Source organism: Phalaenopsis equestris, unplaced genomic scaffold, assembly GCF_001263595.1.
Source record: "Phalaenopsis equestris unplaced genomic scaffold, ASM126359v1 Scaffold000428, whole genome shotgun sequence".
Taxonomy (NCBI): Eukaryota; Viridiplantae; Streptophyta; class Magnoliopsida; order Asparagales; family Orchidaceae; genus Phalaenopsis; species Phalaenopsis equestris.
Window position 1 is genome coordinate 2,148,316 of NW_018164869.1, and position 22,657 is coordinate 2,170,972.

A 22,657-nucleotide genomic window follows, 5' to 3' on the forward strand; every position below is an offset into this window, starting at 1 on the left:
TACAATGTGCCCAAAATTGTGATACTTGAAGCACTTTTTATGTTGGGATGAATTTAGGAGTAGTTGTGGTCTCCACATTTTCTCCACTTTATATGTTTTTTTTTTTTTTTTCGGCAGGATTAGCTTAGGTGATCATTGGGTGTAATTTTGTTCTCAGTTCCTCTGGTTGAACTTTGTTTGGATGTTGGTGAGGACTTAATACTGCTTTGTTATCCCTCCACATTTAGGGCTAGAGCCGGGACATCCTGTCATGTTCAAAAAAACTGTGACTATATCACTTTACCAATGGACAAACTCAATCTCTTCAAATATTGAGCTACTATGTTCTCCTCCAGCTAAGCTCATACTTTAACATAAGCAGCTCTAACTTAGATGTATACCCCTCTACTGCAAGCCCCCACTGATGTAAATGGTGAAGCCTAAAAAACATATTTTGTCTGTAAAGGAAGGTCAATATTTGTGTTGCATCTTTTTCATCGTAGACTAGGTTGTTATTTTAGCCAACCAGCCTAATTTTATCTCTATGTTTTTTAAGGCTGCAACTTGATGTTGTAGTTGGTTTCTCATTTACAACACCAAGTCTTCCAAACTTCTTCAAGTTGAGGATTAGATATAAATCCAAAAGGATAATTAGGTCTAAAGTTGGAGAAACCGCCATCTTGATTGTTCCAGTTTCCTAGGGTATTTTATTTGTTATTAACTCAAGAATTATTTTCTACGTTTTGGTTGTTATTCCAACTAAAATTAAGATGATTTTTCTAACTAACATTGTATTTGTTTTAATAAGTATTATTGGGTGTGTTATTGATTACATTTTAGGACTCCACAGGCACAACACTTGAATCACCAAACTGTCCATGAGAATTTTCAGCATTCATTAGTGATCCTGGTGTTGAATTCAAACCTAAATTATCTATCTTCTTAGATACAACAACTACATATGTAGTTAAGATTGACAACATATGTGATTTGGAATCTCTCCGAATATCTTTGTAAGTTTTGTGAATTTTCTAATAATATTTAATGATTTTTTTCAATTTTAGGGTCAAATATTTCTAGTTCAACAGAGAAAGCCCTATGCATACGCTAGTAAACCGTAAACTAATAGATAAATGATCATAGTTTACTGAAAATACAATAATGCAAGAACATGTGTAGATAGTAGAGACAAGAAATCACAAAGCATTTTTTTTTTTTTTTGGATTTTTTAACACCTTAAATAGCAATAAAATGTGTCACAACAAGTTTTAAGTCTAAACTCTAGGTGTTCAACTAAAATCATCCTATAATAAAAATTAAAGTTGTTCACCGGCAACAACACAAATAACTTGATGCCCTAAATATTGTGAAACACCAACAATCATACAAGTATAGATGTCAATCACATGGTATGTGAATTTTAGTCAATGAATCAATCCCATAATGACCAAGTTAACTCTCCAAAATACAAAGAAGTTCTAGTCTATTTGTTTTAATTCTAGCTTGAAGAATTAAAAGCTGGTGGGTTTTTGAGAGTGAGTAAAACTAATGTTTGCAAAAGATTGAAACCTACTAATTAAGTTTTAAGGTTTTAATCAAGTAAAGAAACCTCCCTTGAATTTGACTTAGTAATCTAGCCCTACCAAGAGACTCCAATGTTATTGGCAACCATGAACAACCATATTCTTTAGCCCCTTTAAGTGATATTAAGAAATATTTGTATTTCATATTACAAATATTTCTCTAAATATGCAAAAACTCCTATACTTTCATGTTTCCCTATGTGATTGCACTACTCTAATAGCAGTATTTTTGTTCTCCTAAAATAATATATGTTAATCTAATAGTTTCACTAGTCTACTCCGTAGTACTATACCACAATTCATTTTAACAATCTAAATAGTTAAATCTGACGTAAATTACGTGCAAAAGGTTAAAACATCAACGTGCTACTATGGAATGTTCACTCACAATTCAAGGATAAGACTAAATTGCATTGATTACAAATTCAAGTGAGTGAAATATTTAGTTCCTACTCATTTTAAGAAAACAAAGAAAAATTTATTAAAATCCAGAGAAAAAGTTTACATAATGAAAAACAATCATACCCAAAATTATTCTTCTTTTGCTCCACTTTGAATCTTCTTCATACAATAAAGCTTCAATTTGTTTTGCTTCCACACATACAAGAAAGTAAACATTCTTACTAAACACTAAAATATTCACACACCCTCACTTAAGTCTCTACTACATCTCTTCTTCAAGTGTCGAAAGTCTCCAAGAGATCTCCAAGTCTAAAACTGTGGAAGAAGTTTGAATGCAGTAGCCCCGATCTAAAAAATTTTCCCCAAACCTTCTGCTTCCGCCAACCTAAGCCCTTGCTAGCAAAATAATGTGAATTGAGACATCTGAACCGTGATCTCGCATTTACGAGCGCCTAGATGCCCATAACTAGCTCGCTAGCGCCTATTGCTCTATTTCTGAGCTCTTGGGCGCCCGCTTGGGTCTATGGATCCGGGCTCCCAGGCTCCCAAGTCTGGCGCATGGGCCCATGTTCAGCTTAATTCAACCAGTTTTTTTAGTCATTTTCATCTTCTTCGCTCCCTGAGTTGCCTAGTCACATGTACACTATATATACAACTACAAATATCATATAAAAGAATAAAAATGACATAAATAATATAAAAATACCAAAAAAAATTTATGCACATTTGACACACATCAGCAAGGATGATAAAATTTTAAAAATCTAGGGCTTGTCGGGCTGTGATTCCAGATGATACCATTCTAGGGCTTCAAAAGCTATTAAGAAAATGGGTTTTGCTGGAATGACAAGGGAATGATAATATGTGAGTTTAACGGAGTTCACACAGGATCAACATCTGTCAACCGCTATCCAGGCTAAAAGCAACAAAAAAAGCTCCAAATAAGCGACGCCTGGGTGGCGTCGAGGTTCCACCACCGATTTCTGAACAAGCTACAAATACGTCACTTCCAAAAAGAAAATGATACAATATTCCAAAGAGCACAAAACATAGAAAAATCTCTCATTTTCAAAAAAAACATCAAAACTAAAAAAAGCCAAAGCATAACATTTATAAAACTCTCCTAATAAAAAATAATCTAATTAGAAAATACAAAATCATAAAAATAAATACTAGAATTGATTCTGGATTGCATCCTGTGCAGAAGGTCTCCCCTGATTGCAGACAACTCCGCGATTCCACGGGTAAACACCCGATCCGATCAAGCTTTATAATTCATCATGTTCATTGTTTTTTTTATTATGAGCCGTCAGCCACCCTGATGTGCCTAACCACTCGATCCTGCGCTACAAGAGTGATCTACTGAGGCGGGCTCGAATCCGTGACCTGAGGGGACTTAAAACTCACCAATATCTCTCAATATGAATGTTTACGTGCCAAACATATAAATACAAAAGAATTGTGTGGTGTGTATGTAAATGCTCCCCAGTAATAGCTTGTCCATGTTCAGGCCACACCAAGAAGCAGAGGCTGCTGGCTGCTACCTCCACCATCACCCCATCCCTTCTCCTTCCACAACCTCTCCACCTCCTCAAATGTCAAACCTTTCGTCTCCGGTACAACCTCGTACACAAACACAAATGCCATCACTGCAATCCCAGCAATAATCAGGAAAGTCCCGCCTGTTCCCACGAGCGACACCACCGACAGGAAGAACTGCGCGACGATCAGATTCGATATCCAGTTCACAGTTGCCGACATTCCTCCGCAAACTCCCCGATACGCCTCCGGGTAGATCTCCGAGTTCACCGCCCATGGAACCGGACCCATGCCGGGCGCGAAGAAGACGATGTACAGAGCCAGACCGAGCACCGCAAGCCATCCCTGACTCGCTCCACAGCAACCATGGAGCGAGCTTCTCACGCCGGATGACTGGAGAAAGAACGCTCCTGCGATCATGAGAAGGGAGATGAAGACGCCCACGAGGCTGGTCAGAGCTAACCGGCGTCGGCCGCAGCGATCGATCAGGTGGATTCCGATGATGGTGCCGGCGGCATTCATGGCCGCAATGATGAGGGAGAGCAGTAGGGCGAGCTGGTTGGAGGAGAAGCCTGCCATTTGTACGATGGTGGGACTGTAGTACATTACTGTGTTGATTCCTGTGAATTGCTGAAATGCCTGCGTACAAGTTTGGAAATTGTCAAAACTATCCCGGACTCTTTTGAAAGTGAAAAATATCACATGGGAAGAATTCTAATAAATTGCAAGACGAGTTCGGAGGAGGTAGATCATACATTAAAGTACATAATTTTTTTTATTTAATGGGTCTGTCGTGTGACGTGACGCAATTTCATTGGAGTCCTGATACATTTCTGTATGAGAACAACATATGTAATATTTTTTTCCTTTGAAAGCGTCTAATGCATTTCTATATCAAGACTCATGATGTAATATTTTGTTCCTTTGAAAGCGTCTAATTTTTAGGAAATGTGGATAGGACAAGTTAGGTGCGGATTTAATGGTATTATGATGATATTATAGTGATTATTCACCTCAATACTATCTAATAACATCAATCCGCACACGCAGACACCACGTAATACTTACTCCTATTTTAGTCCCAAAGTTTCTAGAAGTGACAATTTAATATCCAGCTCAGTCCCCAAGGAAGATTGTTTTAGCTCACATAGCCACATTAAAATAATCCAAGGGTAAAGTTTGTATTTTTATAAACTTTGAGATTAAAATGATCAAATGTAAATAGTTGGGGGATTATTTTAGCACTTTACTCTTTTAATATTGTAGGATGCAGATAAAGAACATTAGCATGTTAAACGAACAATTTGAGTGAAATTTAAAGTGACTCGTATGAAGATCGAGATCAATTTCCCTTAAGATACACTCACAATAAAATAAGAGAAAAGAAATTTACATACCTACCACTCAATTCTATGTATTTATATATCTAACACTTAAACTTCAATTTTTTATATATATATATATATATATATATATACACCATCTTATCTATGCACGAAAAGGTGTATTTCACTTTATGAAAGTGAAAATGATGATATTTTTTATTTGAAATCAAAGATTTTAGTGGTATAAAAAAAATTTAAGTTTAGGTGTTAGATATGTAAATTCTTTGGAATTGAGAAGAAAAAAAGTTAGAAAGTTAAGGGGCCATTTACATACATACCACCCAATTCATATGTATTTACATATCAAACACTTAAACTACACACCACTCGAATCTTTCACATCACATCAAAAACACCATCATTCGCCTTTTAAAAAGAGAAATACACATTTTCATGCATATATAGGTGCTAGCTATGTATGTAAAGTTGAAGTTTAGGTGTTAGATATGTAAATACATAGGAATTGAGTGGCATGTATGTAAATCATTCTCACTTTTTACTCAAATTCTGAAATCCGAATAACCAAAAGAAATTGGAAGAGACTCATAAGCAATCATCATTTACCTGAAGACCAGCTCCTGCCAAAAATGCATGCCTCATTTCCTTGGATCTAAAAACATCGAAGTAGCTAACAGTCTGATTGGAGCACAGATCTTCAGTCGAAGCACTGGCAAGCAAATCTATCTCCTCCTCCAAACGATCAGAATCATAGATTTTCGAAAGCACAGAAATAGCCTGAACCTTCTCCTTCTGCAAATGGGCTAAAATGGAGAGTTTAAGCACTCATTCATATAAAGCAGAAGGGAAATTTACAAACATACCAAAGCATTCTTGCGTATCTACATTTCTAAAACCCAAAATTTGATATTTACAATTCTAACATCTTGATGTCGTAAACTTTTGCATCAAAAGGTTTAATTCACTTTTAAAAAGATGGTGATGGCGGTGTTTTTGATGTGATGTTAAAGATTTGAGTGGCACGCATGTAATTATGAATATATATAAGAATTATGTGGTATGTATGTAAATGCTCCAAAGAAGGAAACAACGAAGCTCTTCTTCGAGAGTGAAATACCTTCGAGTAAAGCCACCGAGGCGACTCGGGCAAACAAAGCATCAAACAGAACTGGAGAATAGCAGGCACGGCAGCAACACCAAGCATCCAACGCCACGTACCATCAACCTGTTAACACACATAAATTGAAGCAGAAATTTACACACACACAAGTCTTACATACTTACATATCTCACACCTAAACTGTCATATTTACGCACATAACACTTTGATGCTTTAAATCTATGCATGAAATGTGTATTACACTTTTAAACAGTGGTAAGGGTGCTGTGTGTGTAAATATGAAAGTTTTGGTGTTAGATATGTAAATACATAAGAATTATGTGCCATGTATGTAAATGCACCACAAGTTGCAGCCTTTGAAAAGTGGTGTATTCACACTGTAGATTTATTGAAGAATGTAAGGGAGAAAAAAATCAGTCTACTAAACAGTATTGACAGATTATTATAGATGCCAAAACATGCTGACATAATGAATTTCTTCATCTTTCATTTCTTGTAATTACAAAAGTTGCAGCCTTTGAAAAGTCGAGCAATCACACACATCAAAAACATAAATTTTGCGACTTTAAATGAACAAATCAGAAAATTGATTGCTGTTTTTTAGTTGTTTTACAGCTTCATAATCTTTAGTTCTGAATTCTGTTATTAAAATGTCATTAAAATCATCTATAAGTTTGATGCTAAAATATGGCAGCAAACTAAACATCTAAAATGACTTAGAAACATGATGTAAAATTGAGATGTTAGTGAACCAAATAGCCTCTAAATCAAAACTTCCGGCATTCAGAATCACCTTTGCACTCTTTCAAGTATAGGCTAAGAATCAAAATGTATAACTCCTTAAAGAGATCCTCTTTAGTCAACACATTAAACCACTTTCAGCTCACAAAGTTAAATTAAGCAACAACGTCTTTTTCAAACGATAAAACACTTTGGGTGATAGATGTAAGGAAGATTTACATATATACCACTCAATTCTTATGTATTTACTAACATCCAAATTTCATTTTTTACATATATGTCACCTTACTCACGCATAAAAAGTTGTATTACCTCAGAAAAAAAAGTTGGAAATTTTACATATGTGTCACACAATTCTTATATATTTACATATCTCACACATATACTTTCATATTTACATATTTAGTGCATTAATGCTTTAAACTTATTCATGAAAAGGTGTATTTGACTTTTAATAAGTGATAACAGTGCTATTTTTAATGTGATATCAAAGATTCAAGTGCTATGTTTGCAAATATAAAAATTTAGGCGCGGCATATGTACATACATAAGAATTGTGTGCAACATGTGAAATCAGATCAAAGAATGCAAGATGAATCTTACCTCAGTGAAAGCAAGGTTTACAACATATGATAGAAATTGCCCGCCGGTAATCATAAGTACATTTGTGCTCACTAATCCTCCTCTAATTTCCGAAGGAGATGCTTCCGCAATATAAAGCGGCGAAGTTACGGAAGCAACTCCAACACCAAGGCCAACAAGAAGCCTCCCAACTATGAGGATAGAAGGAAACGGGGCAAGACACATAACCAGAGAACCAATTATAAACATGACATCCGCAAGAAGGGTGGCTCTCTTTCTCCCATAAACATCATTGATCCACCCACCAGCTGCAGAACCAATCATCGCTCCAAACAATGCCACACTTACAATTGTTTCCTATAAATCACACAATCATCGAATAATTCAATTCGAATATTGCACTTGGAAATCATGGAATGTTTGAGATAGAATTCAATTTACACCTGTAAGAAACTGCTGTCATTAACCTCCTTAAATTCGTCCTTGATATAGAGGAGAGCCCCAGATATAACTCCTGATTATCAAAAACAATAAAGAAGACTTACATACATGCCATTCAGCTCCTATGTATTTACATACATAACATCTAAAGTTCAATTTTTACATGTATGCTACTTGTGTATTAAAGGTATATTTCACTTTTTAAAAAGTTAAAATAGTGGTATTTTGGATGCTATATATGTGAATACACAGGAATCCAGCGTTATGCAAGTAAATGTCCCAAACAACAAACATAACTGTCAGATTATACAATTATAAAACACCAGATTCTGATACCTTTGGTATTGGGATGTGGCTAAGTTTATGCCATATGCTCATGATTTTAAGTGTTGTAAGCTTTTAAGCAGTGCAGCGAAATTTACTAGATAAATAGAACTTACTCATTAGATATTTAATGATTTAGTTAAATTGCCTAATGGTTTAGTCATATAGAAGGTAATTGATGATTGTAAGGGCGTGCATTATGTGGTCTAAACTGAAAAACTAAACCGAGCAAATTTGGTTAGTTCTGTTTGGTTTCAAAAAACGCATTTTGGATTTTGATTTTTGAAACTTCAATATTCGGTTTTCGGTTATTGGTTAGCTTTTAATTTTAATTTAAACTGAACATACCGAAAAACCAAAAATTCAATATTAAATGGAAGATTAACGAAATAAAATCAATATTATACATGTAAGATGTCGAAGCCACGATGCTTGTTCATAACCGAACTCCAACTGACAATTAAAATTTGGTTTGTTCATGAGCGAACCTTTTAAACTCAATTAAATTTCGGTACGGTCGGTTTGTTTTTATCAAAATGTTGAATGGCTCGGTTTTTCGGATATCCGATTTTGGTTTCAATCGGATTGACCAATTTGAAAACTGATCCATTAAAACGACAGAATGCTCACCCTTTGATGAGACATGAAATTAAGCACATAAGTGATAAAATTAGCCCCATCCTGACACAATTTATCAAGATATACTAAAAAGTTTTTTTTTAACAAAATTAAGTAGGATAAAGAAAGCATCACTGAGTCAAATGGCTTTAAAATTAGAAACCTATTTAAATCATTTCACCACCCAAAATCTGTTTGGTAGGCTACTTTTAATAGGATTTACGTGATTGTTTAACATAAATCCAACCAAATGCCATTTCTCACTCAGATAAATCTGAAGCTATGTTACATTCAATTTTTTCCGTATTTATTAAATTCAATTATTACTTGAATTTAACGGATTTAGCTTAAGAAGAAAATACTTCAAAGAGATTTATGACGAACACATCAAATGAATTTAACTAGATTTAATCTTAATTGAACCAAACAACATTTCAGATTTAACAATAATTAGATTTAATAAATCTGGATTCACTAAATCCTATTTAACTTAAATCATACTTGCAGCCTTAAAAGGCTCAGAAAAAAACATCAACATGTAATCTTTAACAAACCCCAAGAACAGCCGATGCAGCCCCATCAACAAATCTTCCAATTTTCAATGTTTCCATCACAGCAACAGCAACTATAATCAATCATTACTAAAGATCTTAAACGAGAAAGACAGCAAAAACTGCTTCATGGAATAGAATCGAATCAAACAAGTAAGAATCCATACCAGTATCATAGCCGAAGAGAAGGCCGCCGATGCCGGAAGTAGCTGCCAGGCTGAGCACATAACGATTGCCGAAGTAGCTAATATTCCTCTTCGTTGGCGGACTAAACATGACGGAACACCCCGACATCGATTCAATCGTCATCTCCTAACCCTACTACAAAATCTCCTCATTAAACAAGATACTATAATTTCTTACCGAAATGAGCAAGAGATCGAGAACCCCCGCAACCCAAATCGGCCGGCGAGCTCGGGGATGAAGAAGAGGAGACGTGAGAAGCCAGAACAGGTAAGAAGGAATTTTTGGCTCGTACAACTTTTTCGACCACGACAAGCATTTTGTTTAAAAATAACTTAAATTTCATGTGGATGAAGTGAGTAAGTCCAATTTATTTTTGACCTTTCAAATCTAACTCATCCAATTAAAAATTTCTTATTGCACATATTAAAGATGTCAAAAATCATCCTAACCTGATTTAACCGTCCACAAGAGAAGAATACGACGTATGCTGACCCATACTAGACGATTGTGAGACTCACTTGATTGAACGAACAAAGTCATATGATCTAAGCCAACTAGGCCAAAATCGACCGAGCTATGAGACAAACAAAAAGATAACCGAATGATCCATGCACATGCCATCAGATTGAACACAAGACGAAAGAGTTTCCTGAGCCAAACACTACAGGAAAGCTGATTATATGTGATAGCTTAACTTATAGTAAAGTCGATCCAAAGAATGATTTAGTTTCGCAAATGACCTCTAACCATCTCATGGAGACTCCAAAAACTCCTCACCAGGGAACGAAGATAGTCAACCAGACAGGATCAATCGACCAAACACTACCGACCAAGTTGCCCTGTCGACCCGAAGCCAACTAAGTTTAGCAAGTCGAGCCAGAAAACAATTGAATCATAAGTGCATACATATAAAATATTAGAAAAACCTCAATACGAACCTCATCTAAATGGGGACAAAAATGTAATGTCACCATTGTGCTATGTCCTCTATAAATAGAGAAAATATTTTTTGAAGAGAACACTTTTCCTCACTGTTCATTACTTTCTCTTTCTCTCACTCCTTATTTTCTCTCTATTCCTTGGGTATGATTCACAGACAATTTTGTATTTAACATCTTGAAAGGTGCAATGAATGTGAATCGTGTCACCAATAAGAAGAGGAACCATGCAAAGAGAAGGACCTCACAATAGGAAGACTAATGACAATGTGGAGTGCACCCTAAGAAGATGTGATCCAGTAGATCCAATATATGAAGGATCATATGCTAGAAAAGATTAGACATGCTAAATAAGGAGCATGAACATAAACACGGATAAGATGTTCTGACACCTAACGACATAAGTGTCCCTTTGACCTTAGAAAAGGAGGACGAAACCATTAGCTTGATAGTTTTAGTTCAACATCAATCGACAAGAATCGGATTGAGTGCACTAATGCACCGCGATAGCCAGAGAATGCATTCTCTTATTAGATATTTGATGTCAAGCCACCATATATTCTGACGCTTTAATGTTATAAGGGAAGAATGGACCCAACTAATCAAATCACTTCCTTTGAGTCGACTGTATGTCTACTCAAGATTAATGACGCATTGAAATATCGACTTTTCTTTACCACGTCGAGGGATTCGACTCTCAATTGATTCAACAAACTATCAACAAGAATGATCATATCGTCATTCAAAGATTTCAAATGAATGTTCTTTGTGCAGTCCACTAATGCACAAAAAGTCCAGAAGAGCTTGCATGCTCTCCTACATTTTCACGAAGGACAAGTGAGACCCAAAGCACATTTTTCACTCTTTTTCAAAAGGAAATGTTAGATATTCTACACTTAGACCCAATGGTACAAATGTGTCCCTCACTCAAGGATTGAAAGAAAGATTTTTAGGTATGCACTGAGATTATAAAGACCGAAGATACTAGCCGAGTTGTCGAAACTAGCTAACAACCACATCTCTGTAGAAGCACAACTCCCACCGCTTCATTCAGAAATGAGTAAAGCAATTATCACCCAACGAAGAGAGCCACCCATGGAGAAGGATGAAAACTTAGGTACAACCCTCACCCTCTTACTCAAGCAAGTTTTGAGGCTTCACAGAGACACTCAGATTACTAGGCAACCAACATGGCTCATTATTCGGAGAACAAGTATGATACACCAAGTGGCGATCAATTTGATACGAGAAGCGATCTCCACCTACTCACGAGATCCCTAGTGACACTCTGCTAAGAGTCTCGATGGCTAAGATAATGGAGTCATTCAAAATCAAGATAATTTCAAGAAGGTGACCCCGATGAAAGCTAGGCGTATCTCTGGGAGCCGAAGAAGTATTAATCATAGCATCGAAACCTATTATGTCACTTAGGAGTTTCAACACCTCTGAAGCTTAATCGAGGATCTGGTCAAAGCCGATAAGGTGAAGGAGTTTGTTGTGCACAGAGAAACTACCTAATGACAGTGAAAGACTCCTATTGAAGAAGTCATAAACGAACCGGTCTGAGCCCACAAGATACATATAGTTGACATAATTCCTACCATCATTGCAGGGGATGGAGGAGAGTCGTCCCACTGAGCCAGGTTGAAGAGGCACGAGATGGGTGAATTATGTGCAACTGCCCTGGTGTTGCGACACAACTCACATCCTCCAATCTCTTTTACTAACACTGACCTACCACCAAAGGGAAATCCTTACAATGACATTATCTTCATCTAATTACCAAATTGGAAGCACACAAGTTGACACTGGGTGCTCGGTGAATATTATCTTTAACTTGGTTTTTAATAATATGGGTTTGAGCACCTCCTTTATTTTGACCACACCTAGGCCACTCTATGGGTTCTCTAAAGAGAGGAAAGAAGCTCTAAGAACCCTCGCCATGCCAGTCATCCATGGAGAAGGTGAGAAGCAATTCACAAATGTGGTAGATTTTTTCATTGTTAATTCTCCATGTACCTACAACCTCATCTTCGGTTGCTCATTGCTCGACTTCTTCTGAGCCATCACCTCCACATACCATGTATCTATGAAGTTTCCGAGCGATGGGGAGGTGATCATTGTCTGAGGCGACTTGGAGTAGTCCCTCACTTACTATTTCAGTGTCATCTAAAGCATTCACCAACAACCTCTTGACCTTAATCCAACGAGGGGAAGGTTTCAAGATCAGTGAGACCACCTAGAATTTTGCATGCTTTTCATAAAAATTATTTAAGGTAATTCGTGACTACTTGATCAACATATAGCTTATTAATATGAGCACTATTATAATTTATGATATAACATGAAACATGTCATGTTTAGAAAACAACTTACCTCTATATAAGTAAAAATCATATTTTCCTAGTATTCATGATTGCCTAAGACAGTCTATCATGTTGTTATAAGGAAAAACAAGTCATCTCTATATAAGTAAAAATCATATTTTCTTAGCATTTGCTAGGAGCCACTTGACCTTGACATCCAACGAGGGGAAGGTCTCGAGACTAGTGAGGCCACCTAGAACTTTACATGTTGTTCATAAATAATTATTTAAGGTAATTCGTGACTATATTATCAACATATAATTTATTAATATGAGCTCTATTAATAATTTATGATAAGATATGAAACATGTCATATTTAAAAAACAAGCTAACTCTTATAAGCAATAATCATATTTTCCTAGCATTCATGATAGCCTAAGACACTTTTATTTTGTTATAAGGATTCATATGAAATTTGTAAAGGCGTCTATAATCTTTTATTTTATTTTCTTTTTTTAGTAGCCTGACAAGTCCTACATTGTGAAATAATATATCTTACATACATTTTCATTCCCGACAAAAAGTAAATATTATTAATCATTGCAATAGTCTTATCTCTATCAAAATATCCAACAAGACGCCCAACATGTAATTTTATAATGAAAAAAACTTCTAAATGATGAATTATGGACACAAAGATGAATTTACTTGAATAAATAATCACCCTTAAACATTTAGGCACTGTTCATTATTAGATAAACCTTCATGTTTTGTAAATGCTTTATGGGACATTCTTTGTTTTTCATGACTATGGGATTCTCTTCAAGTGGGCTGGATTGGAGGTTACAAGCGAATTTGATTTGAAAAGAAAAATGATCATGTATATGAAGTTATATTAGAGAAGTAAAATGAGATGAAGTTTTAGGGTTTAGGGTTTCGATACAAAATTACATCATTATTTGTTCTCAATATTTTATTATTTGTTCTCAAAAATACAAAATTACATCATTTCAATGCTTGTCATGTTGACCACTTATTTATGGGTGACGATCAAAATTGATGATGTAGAATGGGCTACCTAATAAATTTATAAGAGAGGTATATAAAATTGACTTAGTGTAGCTACATGCAAGTGTGTTTGGCAATTTGTCATCTACTATAAGAGAATTTTAGATGAGTGCTAAACAAAAGACATACCTTGGTGAGTTCTATTGGTAAGAACCTCTAGTTCGTTGACAAATATCCTAATAGCTCGAGTTATATAGGCAAATGATTTGATCTTGTGAAGTTCTAAGCTAAAGTCAACTTAAGCCAATTCACCATTAGTGATTTGTTGAGCCCTATCCAAACTCTCTTAATAACTCGATTGATCAACCCTAAACTAAACAAATATGGGCGTACTGATTATATAATTTTGGCCGGTATTTTAGGCAACAATTACACACCACCTCATTTTAAATTCCTCTAAAAAGGTTTTAGTCTCATGGTCCTCACTTCTGTCAAGGCTTCTAACCACAGCTTCCCTTCAGAAAAACAAAACCAAAGTTCTAAAAAGACATCAATTATACCTTGCAAGTGCATCTGAAAAATTCAGTACATAACAATTTGTTATTTCTCTGAAGTTACAGACAAATTTATCAGATATCCAATACCACAAAACAATCAAAATAATATCACCAAGAAGAAGCCAAGTCATAGTTACACGAGAAAATATTACGTGCAGTGCAGATTGACGATATTATGATAGTATTGTGATGATATTATGATGAATATCACAACAATGTCACCGAATCCACACATATCAGCGCCTACCTGTCCATAAGTAACTTTTCTTCTACCACTTTTGGATATTTTGAAGGCAAAACTGATACAAAAAGTAAACAAACCTGTAGTTTTTCCTTATTATATACAGCATAAAACAACCCCACCTCATCACATCCTCAGCAGTTTGTATGTTTTTTCTACAATGTTAACAGTAAAAAATAAAAAAAAAATTTACAGCATCCATTCATCATAAACCATTAAAAATTGCATCTTTGTGCCATCCAAATCAGAACCAGTTGCAGAACCTGTCAATCTTCCTCCGCAGTGAAATCAGGCTCCGATGGTTTCTGCAAAGCCATTAATGGAACTCTTCTTCCCCGTATTCGAGCCTTCCCCGCCCCACTCTGCCGCAAGTTTCGCAGAGCATTCGCAGCAAACCTGGAGGCATAAATTGCCGCGCCGAGGCTCAGCGAGTTCGTGCCTCCTTTCGCCAACGCAGCCTGCAACCTGTTCTCTTTCTCGATTAGGGTTTTCTCGAACTTCTTTCTCGAATGGCGACGCCAAGCTGCCTGTATGAAACAAGCAGCCCATGTTCTCCACTGTTGCGAATAAAACCTGAAGGCGTGGCGGAGCTGCTTGCTGTGGAGTCTTCGGAATTGGGTCGCAACAAATTTCAGATCTTCGGCTTTTAGGGCAAAACCTTCGACCTCAGACAATGCCTTCACTGTTCTGGTAGAGATTGGGAGGCTGGAAGAGGAATGGGGATCAAGAGCCCAGGTGAGCAGCTCTTCCCCACAGAAGTCGCCGCCTTTGAGGTAATCTGAGTTGAAGAAACCAGTCCTTCCGCCATTGGTTGTCACGCTCAATAACTTACCACCCATAATGAAGATCATCTCTTCTACAGGGTCCCCTTCTCGAACAATGATGCTCTCTTCGGTGTATAAAGCAGGCTTCAGGCAATCACACATGGCATCCATGAGCTGATCATCCATCTTCTCAAAAATTGGAACCTATAAAGAAGGCACATTGAATGGATACATGCTTTGCTCATCAGTAATGAAGGAAGCCTTTTATGTTCCCCAACTAAATGGTAGTATCAATGCAGGGCTTTTACACACCATCCACACCATCCAAAAGTGTAAATGTAACATTTTGATCACCTAAACTTAAAATTTATATTTCGACCATCTAAAACTCTATTTCCTTTTGAAACAGGAGTGGTTAATCCGTTATGTTTAAAGTTTTAGGTGGTTGAAATGTAAAATTTGAAGTTTGGGAGGTCAGTCGGTTATATTTAAAATTTTGAATGATTGATATCTAAAAATCTAGTTTTATAAGGAAATCAAGAAAGGGCTTTTAAACAACAACCATCCAAACCTTTAAAATAAATGTTTTGATCACCAAACTTAAAATTTACATTTCAGTCATCCAAAACTTTATTTCTTTTTGAAATTATAGTGGTCAATCTGTTATATTTAACGTTTTGGGTTGCTTTTTGGTGGTTGAAATGTAAAATTTGAAGTTTACCAAGATAGGGAACAGAAACTTACCCAACATTTGCAATAATGCACTTAGCATAAAATAGAGAAAAGATGTGTTGTTAAATTGAAATACAGACTAATAGAAAAAAGTATACCCTCTTGAGCAGAGCCAAACAAAGGTGTCGCTTAACATCTCTTCTAAGGTCTTTAGGAAGGTTTTCTAGGAGGCTCTCTTCATCAACCCCTCTTGTCTCTTGCCATCTGTACTGCTCATGACGACGTATTCTATCCCTCAAGCTCTCAGGAAGTAGGCGGTGCATCATCCATTGCTCCGAATCTCGTCTTTTCACCCTCATTTCTTCTACTCTTACAGTGGTGGATTGAAGGTAAGTCTGCAACATTGAAAATGAGTTACAAATGATATAGATTTGAAGTGATAATTCAGAGTTAACAGAATGCTATTAGTTACCTGCATATTGCCAATGAGAAGCGCGAACAAGACCAAACCCGCAATACAGACAAAAATAGTATAGAGAACCTCCCATTCGTAACTACTTGTTACCAGGTTTTGTGCAAGAGAACTGTAACCAGAAAGTAAGGCCCATCATTATCACACAAGACATCTGTTAATACTAGACATCAGTGCAGCTGACTACAATGAAGAGATGAGTCAGTATGAGTAATGAAACCCAATGTGAGTGTAGTAAGGTAGGTATTCTTCCAAACTTGACACAATTTTTTACATATTCTTGATGGATATGGATGTGGATAGGCTATGAGTTTATCAAAACGTATAATAGGACAAGCCAGCAGGATAAGTTCATACATTTAATCATGATTAAAACAGATTTACCTTGAGTTTACGGTATTTTAATTATGCATCACCTCAGTATGATGCTCCTTCTCATGCATGCTAGAGATAGTATACATTTTTCAATCCATCTTATCTCGCATAACCAAGTCATGACAGTCGGATTTTAGTTTTTGTATAATGCATGAATTATGGATAATATATTAGAAAGCGTGTCCCATTTATTTTCCTATAAAGTCAATTTATGATGTTTAATAGCCATTGAAAGTCTGCCCATTAGTATCAGTTAGAAAGCCATATATTTTTGGCTTTTTATTATACTTTGCTGCACCTAACATAAATCATCAAATTTCTTAACTCTGAACCAGTATTGGCAGTAAACATCATACAATGCACAATAATATGAAAAGACATTAGGAACATTCCAATTAAGCAAACCTCAGATTCTGCAGCCCCCACCAAAAGCAGTAAAAGAACTTCTCTGGAAAATCTCTGGACTGAACTATGTTCTGAAGAGCTGGAATGTAGATTCCAAAGTTAAAGACTGAATTATTCGTATTTTGTATGGGGCATGCATCAACTAAAAAGCTATTATTTTGGCCTTGCTCTTTCCCACAGTACCAAGTGGCAGTGCTGCAATTAATCATGGAACAAGCTTGGTCCCAGCATGCATTCTGCCTCTGTATGGAAAGGAGGTACCAAGATGCTCCAACCACCTGATAACAAGTGTGAATCTCCATTAGGACAAAACAAGATTCTTCGTTTCAAAAGTTCTTTCAGAATTAGTATGAAGAGAACAGAAACATGAATAATGAACTTACATGACTTGCAAGCATGTAAAGTAAGAGGTTGAATGCGGCCCCAGCCCAAGCTGTTTCAGTAATAATACCAGCAGATCTGGTTACTTCCGTATACAAGGGAATGATCCTGATAAGCCTAGGCACATATTGGAATAAGACTACAAACATCAATAGGTTTTTTGCATCAAACGGAGATGATTCTTTCAATCTCGGTTGTATGATCAGTGCAACAATCTGAGAATTAAAAACACAGGCGCAACATTATCCGACAGCTTCCAAGGAATGATGGGATGAACCTTTTGATAAAATTTGTGAAATAAATGATAAGAAATAAACTTCAAACAGAACTGCAATTCATGTTTGGATTAACAAAAAGAATGAAGCCAGCTTAGTGCAAGAAGACAATTGTAGCAATATTGAAATAGAGAAAAGTAGGATCCAAAACTGTTCGCAAGTTAACCGCTGAATAGCCCTTGAGCCAATTATCTTTCTTAGTTTCTCATATATTTAGGTTTAGGCAGAAAATTGTGAGTGAATGTTACATTTAGCACTTTTACTTTATTTTTAAAGGATTTGGAAATTGATTAGATTTGTATGGCCAATTATTCTTGTAGTTGCAGTTGAACCTAAACTTTCTTCATTGATTATACCGAGCATATAGCCCTGAAGATAAAGTCCAGTAGACCTGCCTTATGGGAAACCATCTGCTAGCACAAAACCAGTCATTTGCATGGCTTATTTGTTCTTATCAGCGTCCTTGTTCTTTTGGTTTATTGAAACAGAGTTTAAGAGAAGTACTAGTTGCATTTTAGAAAGCAAGCTGTTTCCTTTTTTTTTTTTTGGGAATTTTACACACACCACAAAATTATATAGTTATATATCTGATACCTAAAGTTTGATATTTACATTTATAACAACCTCGTTTTGTAAACCCTTGCATGAAAAGGTGTGTTTCACTTCTAAATAGTTAGGAATAGTGGTACTTTAGATGAGAAGTTAAAGGTTTTGGTGCATGTAAATATGAAAGTTTAGGTGTTAGATCTGTGAATATACAAGAATTGTGTGGTCTGTATGTAAATGCCCTCCCCCTTTTTTCATCAAAAATCAACAATGTCTATTATAGCAACAATGTAAGGTGGAAACTGTTGCTAACTCTCCTCCAAAGATCTTGGTTATAAAATCCCCAAATTTAAATTGCAATTATAATTCATCATAATATCTTTGAAATGAAATATATTAAGTCCATGGAAAGAGTATGATACCTGCGGAAGGGGAAGAACTGCGAGGATATCAATGAGGAAGTTCGATGACAAATACCGCCAAGCTATAGCTGATAAATCTTCAACCAAAACACCCCTCCCAAATCCCCGAGACGAAGGAGCAATGAATCCAGTTCTAAATTGGAAAATTATATGAAGCACATAGAACATATCTGTGAAACAGCGCAAAATACTTGCTGTCTTTTCTAATTTCTCATCAAGCTCGAAGCAATTATCGTCATCATTGACAATTGGGACATAAAAGAATAGGGGATCCACAGATACTGCAATTATGCAGGTAAAAACAAATATTTTGTTCCACCTTTGCAGAAATTTACCTTGCGGATCAAGTACCTTTTTCCTGTTTTGCGGCTCGTTTAGAGCTGAATCTTTCATAGATGTGTGGTAAAAAGCACTTCTAAATGCTTTATGTATGGACTCAAATAAACTCTGGATGGCCTTTACTGCCCAACTAAATCGTTTCTGTTTTCCTCCTGAAATTATAATCTTTGTGCTCATTGTTCTCTCAGAGTTCCAGCTCTAAAACCTGTAGATATTGAAGTCAATTTAAAGACATGGATAAACATTCTTTTTAAAGAAATCATATTAGCATCCAAAAACATTGATTAGTGAGGAAAGCAAAACAAGAAATTTCCACTGCAGCAGTGTTAGCAGGAGAAAAGAGGGAGCAGAAGCAAATGATATAAAAACCTGTTCTGCATGAAGGGTGACAAATTGGATAGATTTTTTTCATTAAACTTGAATCAAGTTTATTCCTGTATAAATACATTTCATGCATTTATTGAAGATCAGAAATTATGTTTTCATCATGAATGTTGGAACCATATCAGGTTTAAAGGATTGCAGACGCTTAGATCAAAATTAAGACCAACAAAGGTGTGGAGAAAGTTCTATTAGCTTCCAAACCGAAGCACAAAAAGAGATGAGGGAGGGCGGCGGTGTTGGTGGGAGAGCAAAGGTCATATTACACTTGTTCGTCAGGCAAACCATTGTCATTAAATTTATGCAGTTTTTAAACATGCTTTAATTATGTTTCATATTTTAAAAATAGAATAAGGTCATATTACACCTGCTTGATTATTATTAAGCATTTTTAGTATGTATTGGAGGCCTCTTTATCAGAATCGTTCCAATTCGTATTCTCTGTATCATGTGGTATAAAAGCAAAGATCCATCGAAGGTTATAAAAGTTATTTCGAAAAAAGTTAATATGAAGGTATGCCCCCTCTTATCTCCACTTCATCTTCTCACACTCTCCCTTGCCAAAACCATGTCCTCCCATGACAAACCGCCCTCTAAATTGTTGTCCTATTCTCACGTACAAATTATGAAAGCTAAAATTGTGAACAAATTTTAATGGCTTTCACATGAAATTTATTATTTTGATCATTTATTCAATAAAATTAACTTATATTAATAAAACTTGGATGAGAGCTTCTTAAAAACAAGATCGACTGCCCTTCTAAATTTGAATGCATTTTGCAGTCATTTAGTTCCTGGGTTGAATTCTACTCTGCCTCTAACCACCTTACCTCTTCCACCAGTAGCAAACCATGTAGCCCATTTTCCAAAACCCCAAATGTCCATTTGCAACCCCAATGCCATCATAACTCCTCAACCAAGCCTTTGTTAAATTTGGAAAATTTTGATATGTTGTTTTTCGATAAAACATAGCTTGACAATTTCATTCTTAATTTATTCAATAAATGATAGCACCTAATATCCTTCTATAATCCGCCAACAATCAAATCCACCAAAATCCCTCCACATTCCCTCAATTATAAAACAAAGCTGTCCTTGAGTATTGAAATGTTATGAATCACACAACAAGCTATTGACGTAAATCATCAAAGAAGGCCATGGTGCCAAAAGGCAACTGAATGAACTAATATATTGACTTTCTTTAGGCTATCAAAATTACATTACAAAGAATCATGATGTCTTGTAAGGTCAAGTTAGTCTTAAGCCTAACAACTTGATTGGTAGAGTTAGTATTACTTATAACTCTTCAATTTATACTTTTTAAATTTGGTGGGTAGCTCTTCCTTCATAATATATAGAGTTCACATAACCCCTACTCATAGTATTATCCCTTGGGTGGAATAAACAATCACTCGAGTCTCTTCAGGGCCAAAGAGGAGTGCAGACTTCATAATGATGGGCAAACTTTTGGCCTTGGGATCTAGATAGATATGGAATGAGTAGGCCTATGCTAGAAACCTAGTTGATCTCCAATAATAGGGGAAGATATAACAACACAACCAACATAGTTTCCAATATCATTCAGACATGTTCTTCCATATTCTTCTAAATAAGAGAACAAATATACTTCAGCATATTACACTTAATTATCATTTAATTTTCCATTAATAATGGTTGATAATCATTAATATCAAACTTATTAAAATTGCATATATCAAATAATCAATCTAGACTCTACTAATTACTATAAGATATGATTGAGATCTCTTAATTATTTCAATAGTGAATTGAATAGCACTAATTTCCATTAGAAAACTATAGAATTCAGACATCAGAAACTAACAAAACAGCATCTATCAAGCCCTTCTTCCCCAAATCGAACTCGAAGAGCAAAAATACAAACAACAAAAATGAAATCCGATGAGATTAGCTCATCATAGGCAAAGCTGACCTAACCTTCCTTCACAAACTAAAAGACTGCGAGAGCGATCGATCGAGGGAAACTCAGCTGATCAGCTTCTTGACCCTTTCCCTTATAGATCGTCGATGGAGTCGAGCGGCCCGGCGAACGCGGCTCAAGGATTCGACGCCGGTGAGGAACTCCCTCCCCTTGCTCCACCTCTCTTTCTCTCTATTCGGACTTCACCCATCCATGGCTTCCCGCAACTCTGCAACTTGTCAGCCGCAGAACAGTTGCCGTTCTTGTTGTACTTCGCATCATCGATGATTTCGTCCTGGTCGGAAGATCCGCCGGCCGGCTCGAAAGCCCGCCAGATCATTTCAGAACAGAGCGAGCTCGGACAAAAATCTGACCTGCACAAAATCCAAAAGAGAACTTTTTTATTTGTCGAGAATGTGCTGACCGATCTTCAATCATGCCGCCATTAGTTGGAAGCTTAGGCATTCAAGGATGTTTTTAAGGTTTGGTATGCATGATGTGCATGTCAGTATGATTAGGTCGTAGTTTTTTAATTAATTATAAGTGTTAATTAAGAAAATTGAATAAAAATTATTAAATTAGATTCAAATGATGTTTTAATATAAATAATAATTTTTAAATCTTGTCCCAATCCTTAACATCTTATGGCTACCTGATAAGGGTCGTCAAAACGACTCTTTGTCCGTGAACGGCTCGTGTTCGGCTCGCTAAGCAAACGAGTCGAACACGAACACATTTTTTGAGCTCGAAATATTGGGCTCGGCTCGTATTTTGCTTTTTTTACATTTATGCACTCAAATCTTTCATATGACATTCGAAATATCATTAGTTTAAATTTTATAAACTGAAATACACAATTTCATGCAACGTAAGATGATTTAATTAATTAATTAGGTGTTAGATATGTAAATGCATAAGAATTGAGTGGTATTTATGTTTAATGTTTCTGTTGATTAATTAAAGAAGGAATTGCTCGCTTATTATATCATTAGATTATTTTCTTATGATAGCAAGTTCATTATAAAAATTTTGCCGTGCAAAAAAATGGCCAAGCATGACTTTGCCGCAGTCAATGTTAGTTGACAAGAATATAATTAGCACCTCTTTGGGGCAGTTTATTTGGTGTGGTGCATTTTAAAGATGGCACCCAAACCCGTTTGAGTGAATTGCATTTTGAGCTTTTTCAAGACACGGTGTTTTCAAATCGCTGAATTCAGCGTTTTCACA

General features: G+C 36.0%; 2 protein-coding genes across 4 annotated transcripts; both read right to left on the minus strand.

Moving 5' to 3' along the window:
* Nucleotides 1-2,971: 2,971 nt before the first annotated feature.
* LOC110027533 (inositol transporter 1) lies at nucleotides 2,972-9,711 on the minus strand. 2 transcript variants are annotated; one of them, XM_020729008.1, is made up of 7 exons: nucleotides 9,587-9,711; nucleotides 9,391-9,491; nucleotides 7,733-7,803; nucleotides 7,311-7,646; nucleotides 5,964-6,071; nucleotides 5,453-5,638; nucleotides 2,972-4,142 (listed from the first exon to the last, which is right to left on the minus strand). In XM_020729008.1, the coding sequence occupies exons 4-7, from the start codon at nucleotides 7,611-7,613 to the stop codon at nucleotides 3,471-3,473; spliced, it is 1,269 nt and encodes a 422-aa protein (XP_020584667.1). In that variant the 5' UTR covers nucleotides 7,614-7,646; nucleotides 7,733-7,803; nucleotides 9,391-9,491; nucleotides 9,587-9,711; the 3' UTR covers nucleotides 2,972-3,470. The 2 variants fall into 2 exon arrangements, with proteins under 2 accessions (XP_020584667.1, XP_020584666.1); XM_020729007.1 differs by having other exon boundaries at nucleotides 9,391-9,679.
* Nucleotides 9,712-14,550: 4,839 nt separating this feature from the next.
* LOC110027556 (cyclic nucleotide-gated ion channel 1-like) lies at nucleotides 14,551-21,882 on the minus strand. Of its 2 annotated transcripts, none has more exons than XM_020729044.1 (7): nucleotides 21,448-21,882; nucleotides 18,772-19,315; nucleotides 17,531-17,743; nucleotides 17,148-17,425; nucleotides 16,368-16,479; nucleotides 16,054-16,290; nucleotides 14,551-15,427 (listed from the first exon to the last, which is right to left on the minus strand). In XM_020729044.1, exons 2-7 carry the CDS (start codon nucleotides 19,285-19,287, stop codon nucleotides 14,726-14,728), a joined length of 2,058 nt encoding a protein of 685 aa, XP_020584703.1. In that variant the 5' UTR covers nucleotides 19,288-19,315; nucleotides 21,448-21,882; the 3' UTR covers nucleotides 14,551-14,725. The 2 variants fall into 2 exon arrangements, with proteins under 2 accessions (XP_020584703.1, XP_020584704.1); XM_020729045.1 differs by having other exon boundaries at nucleotides 21,443-21,882.
* Nucleotides 21,883-22,657: the final 775 nt, after the last annotated feature.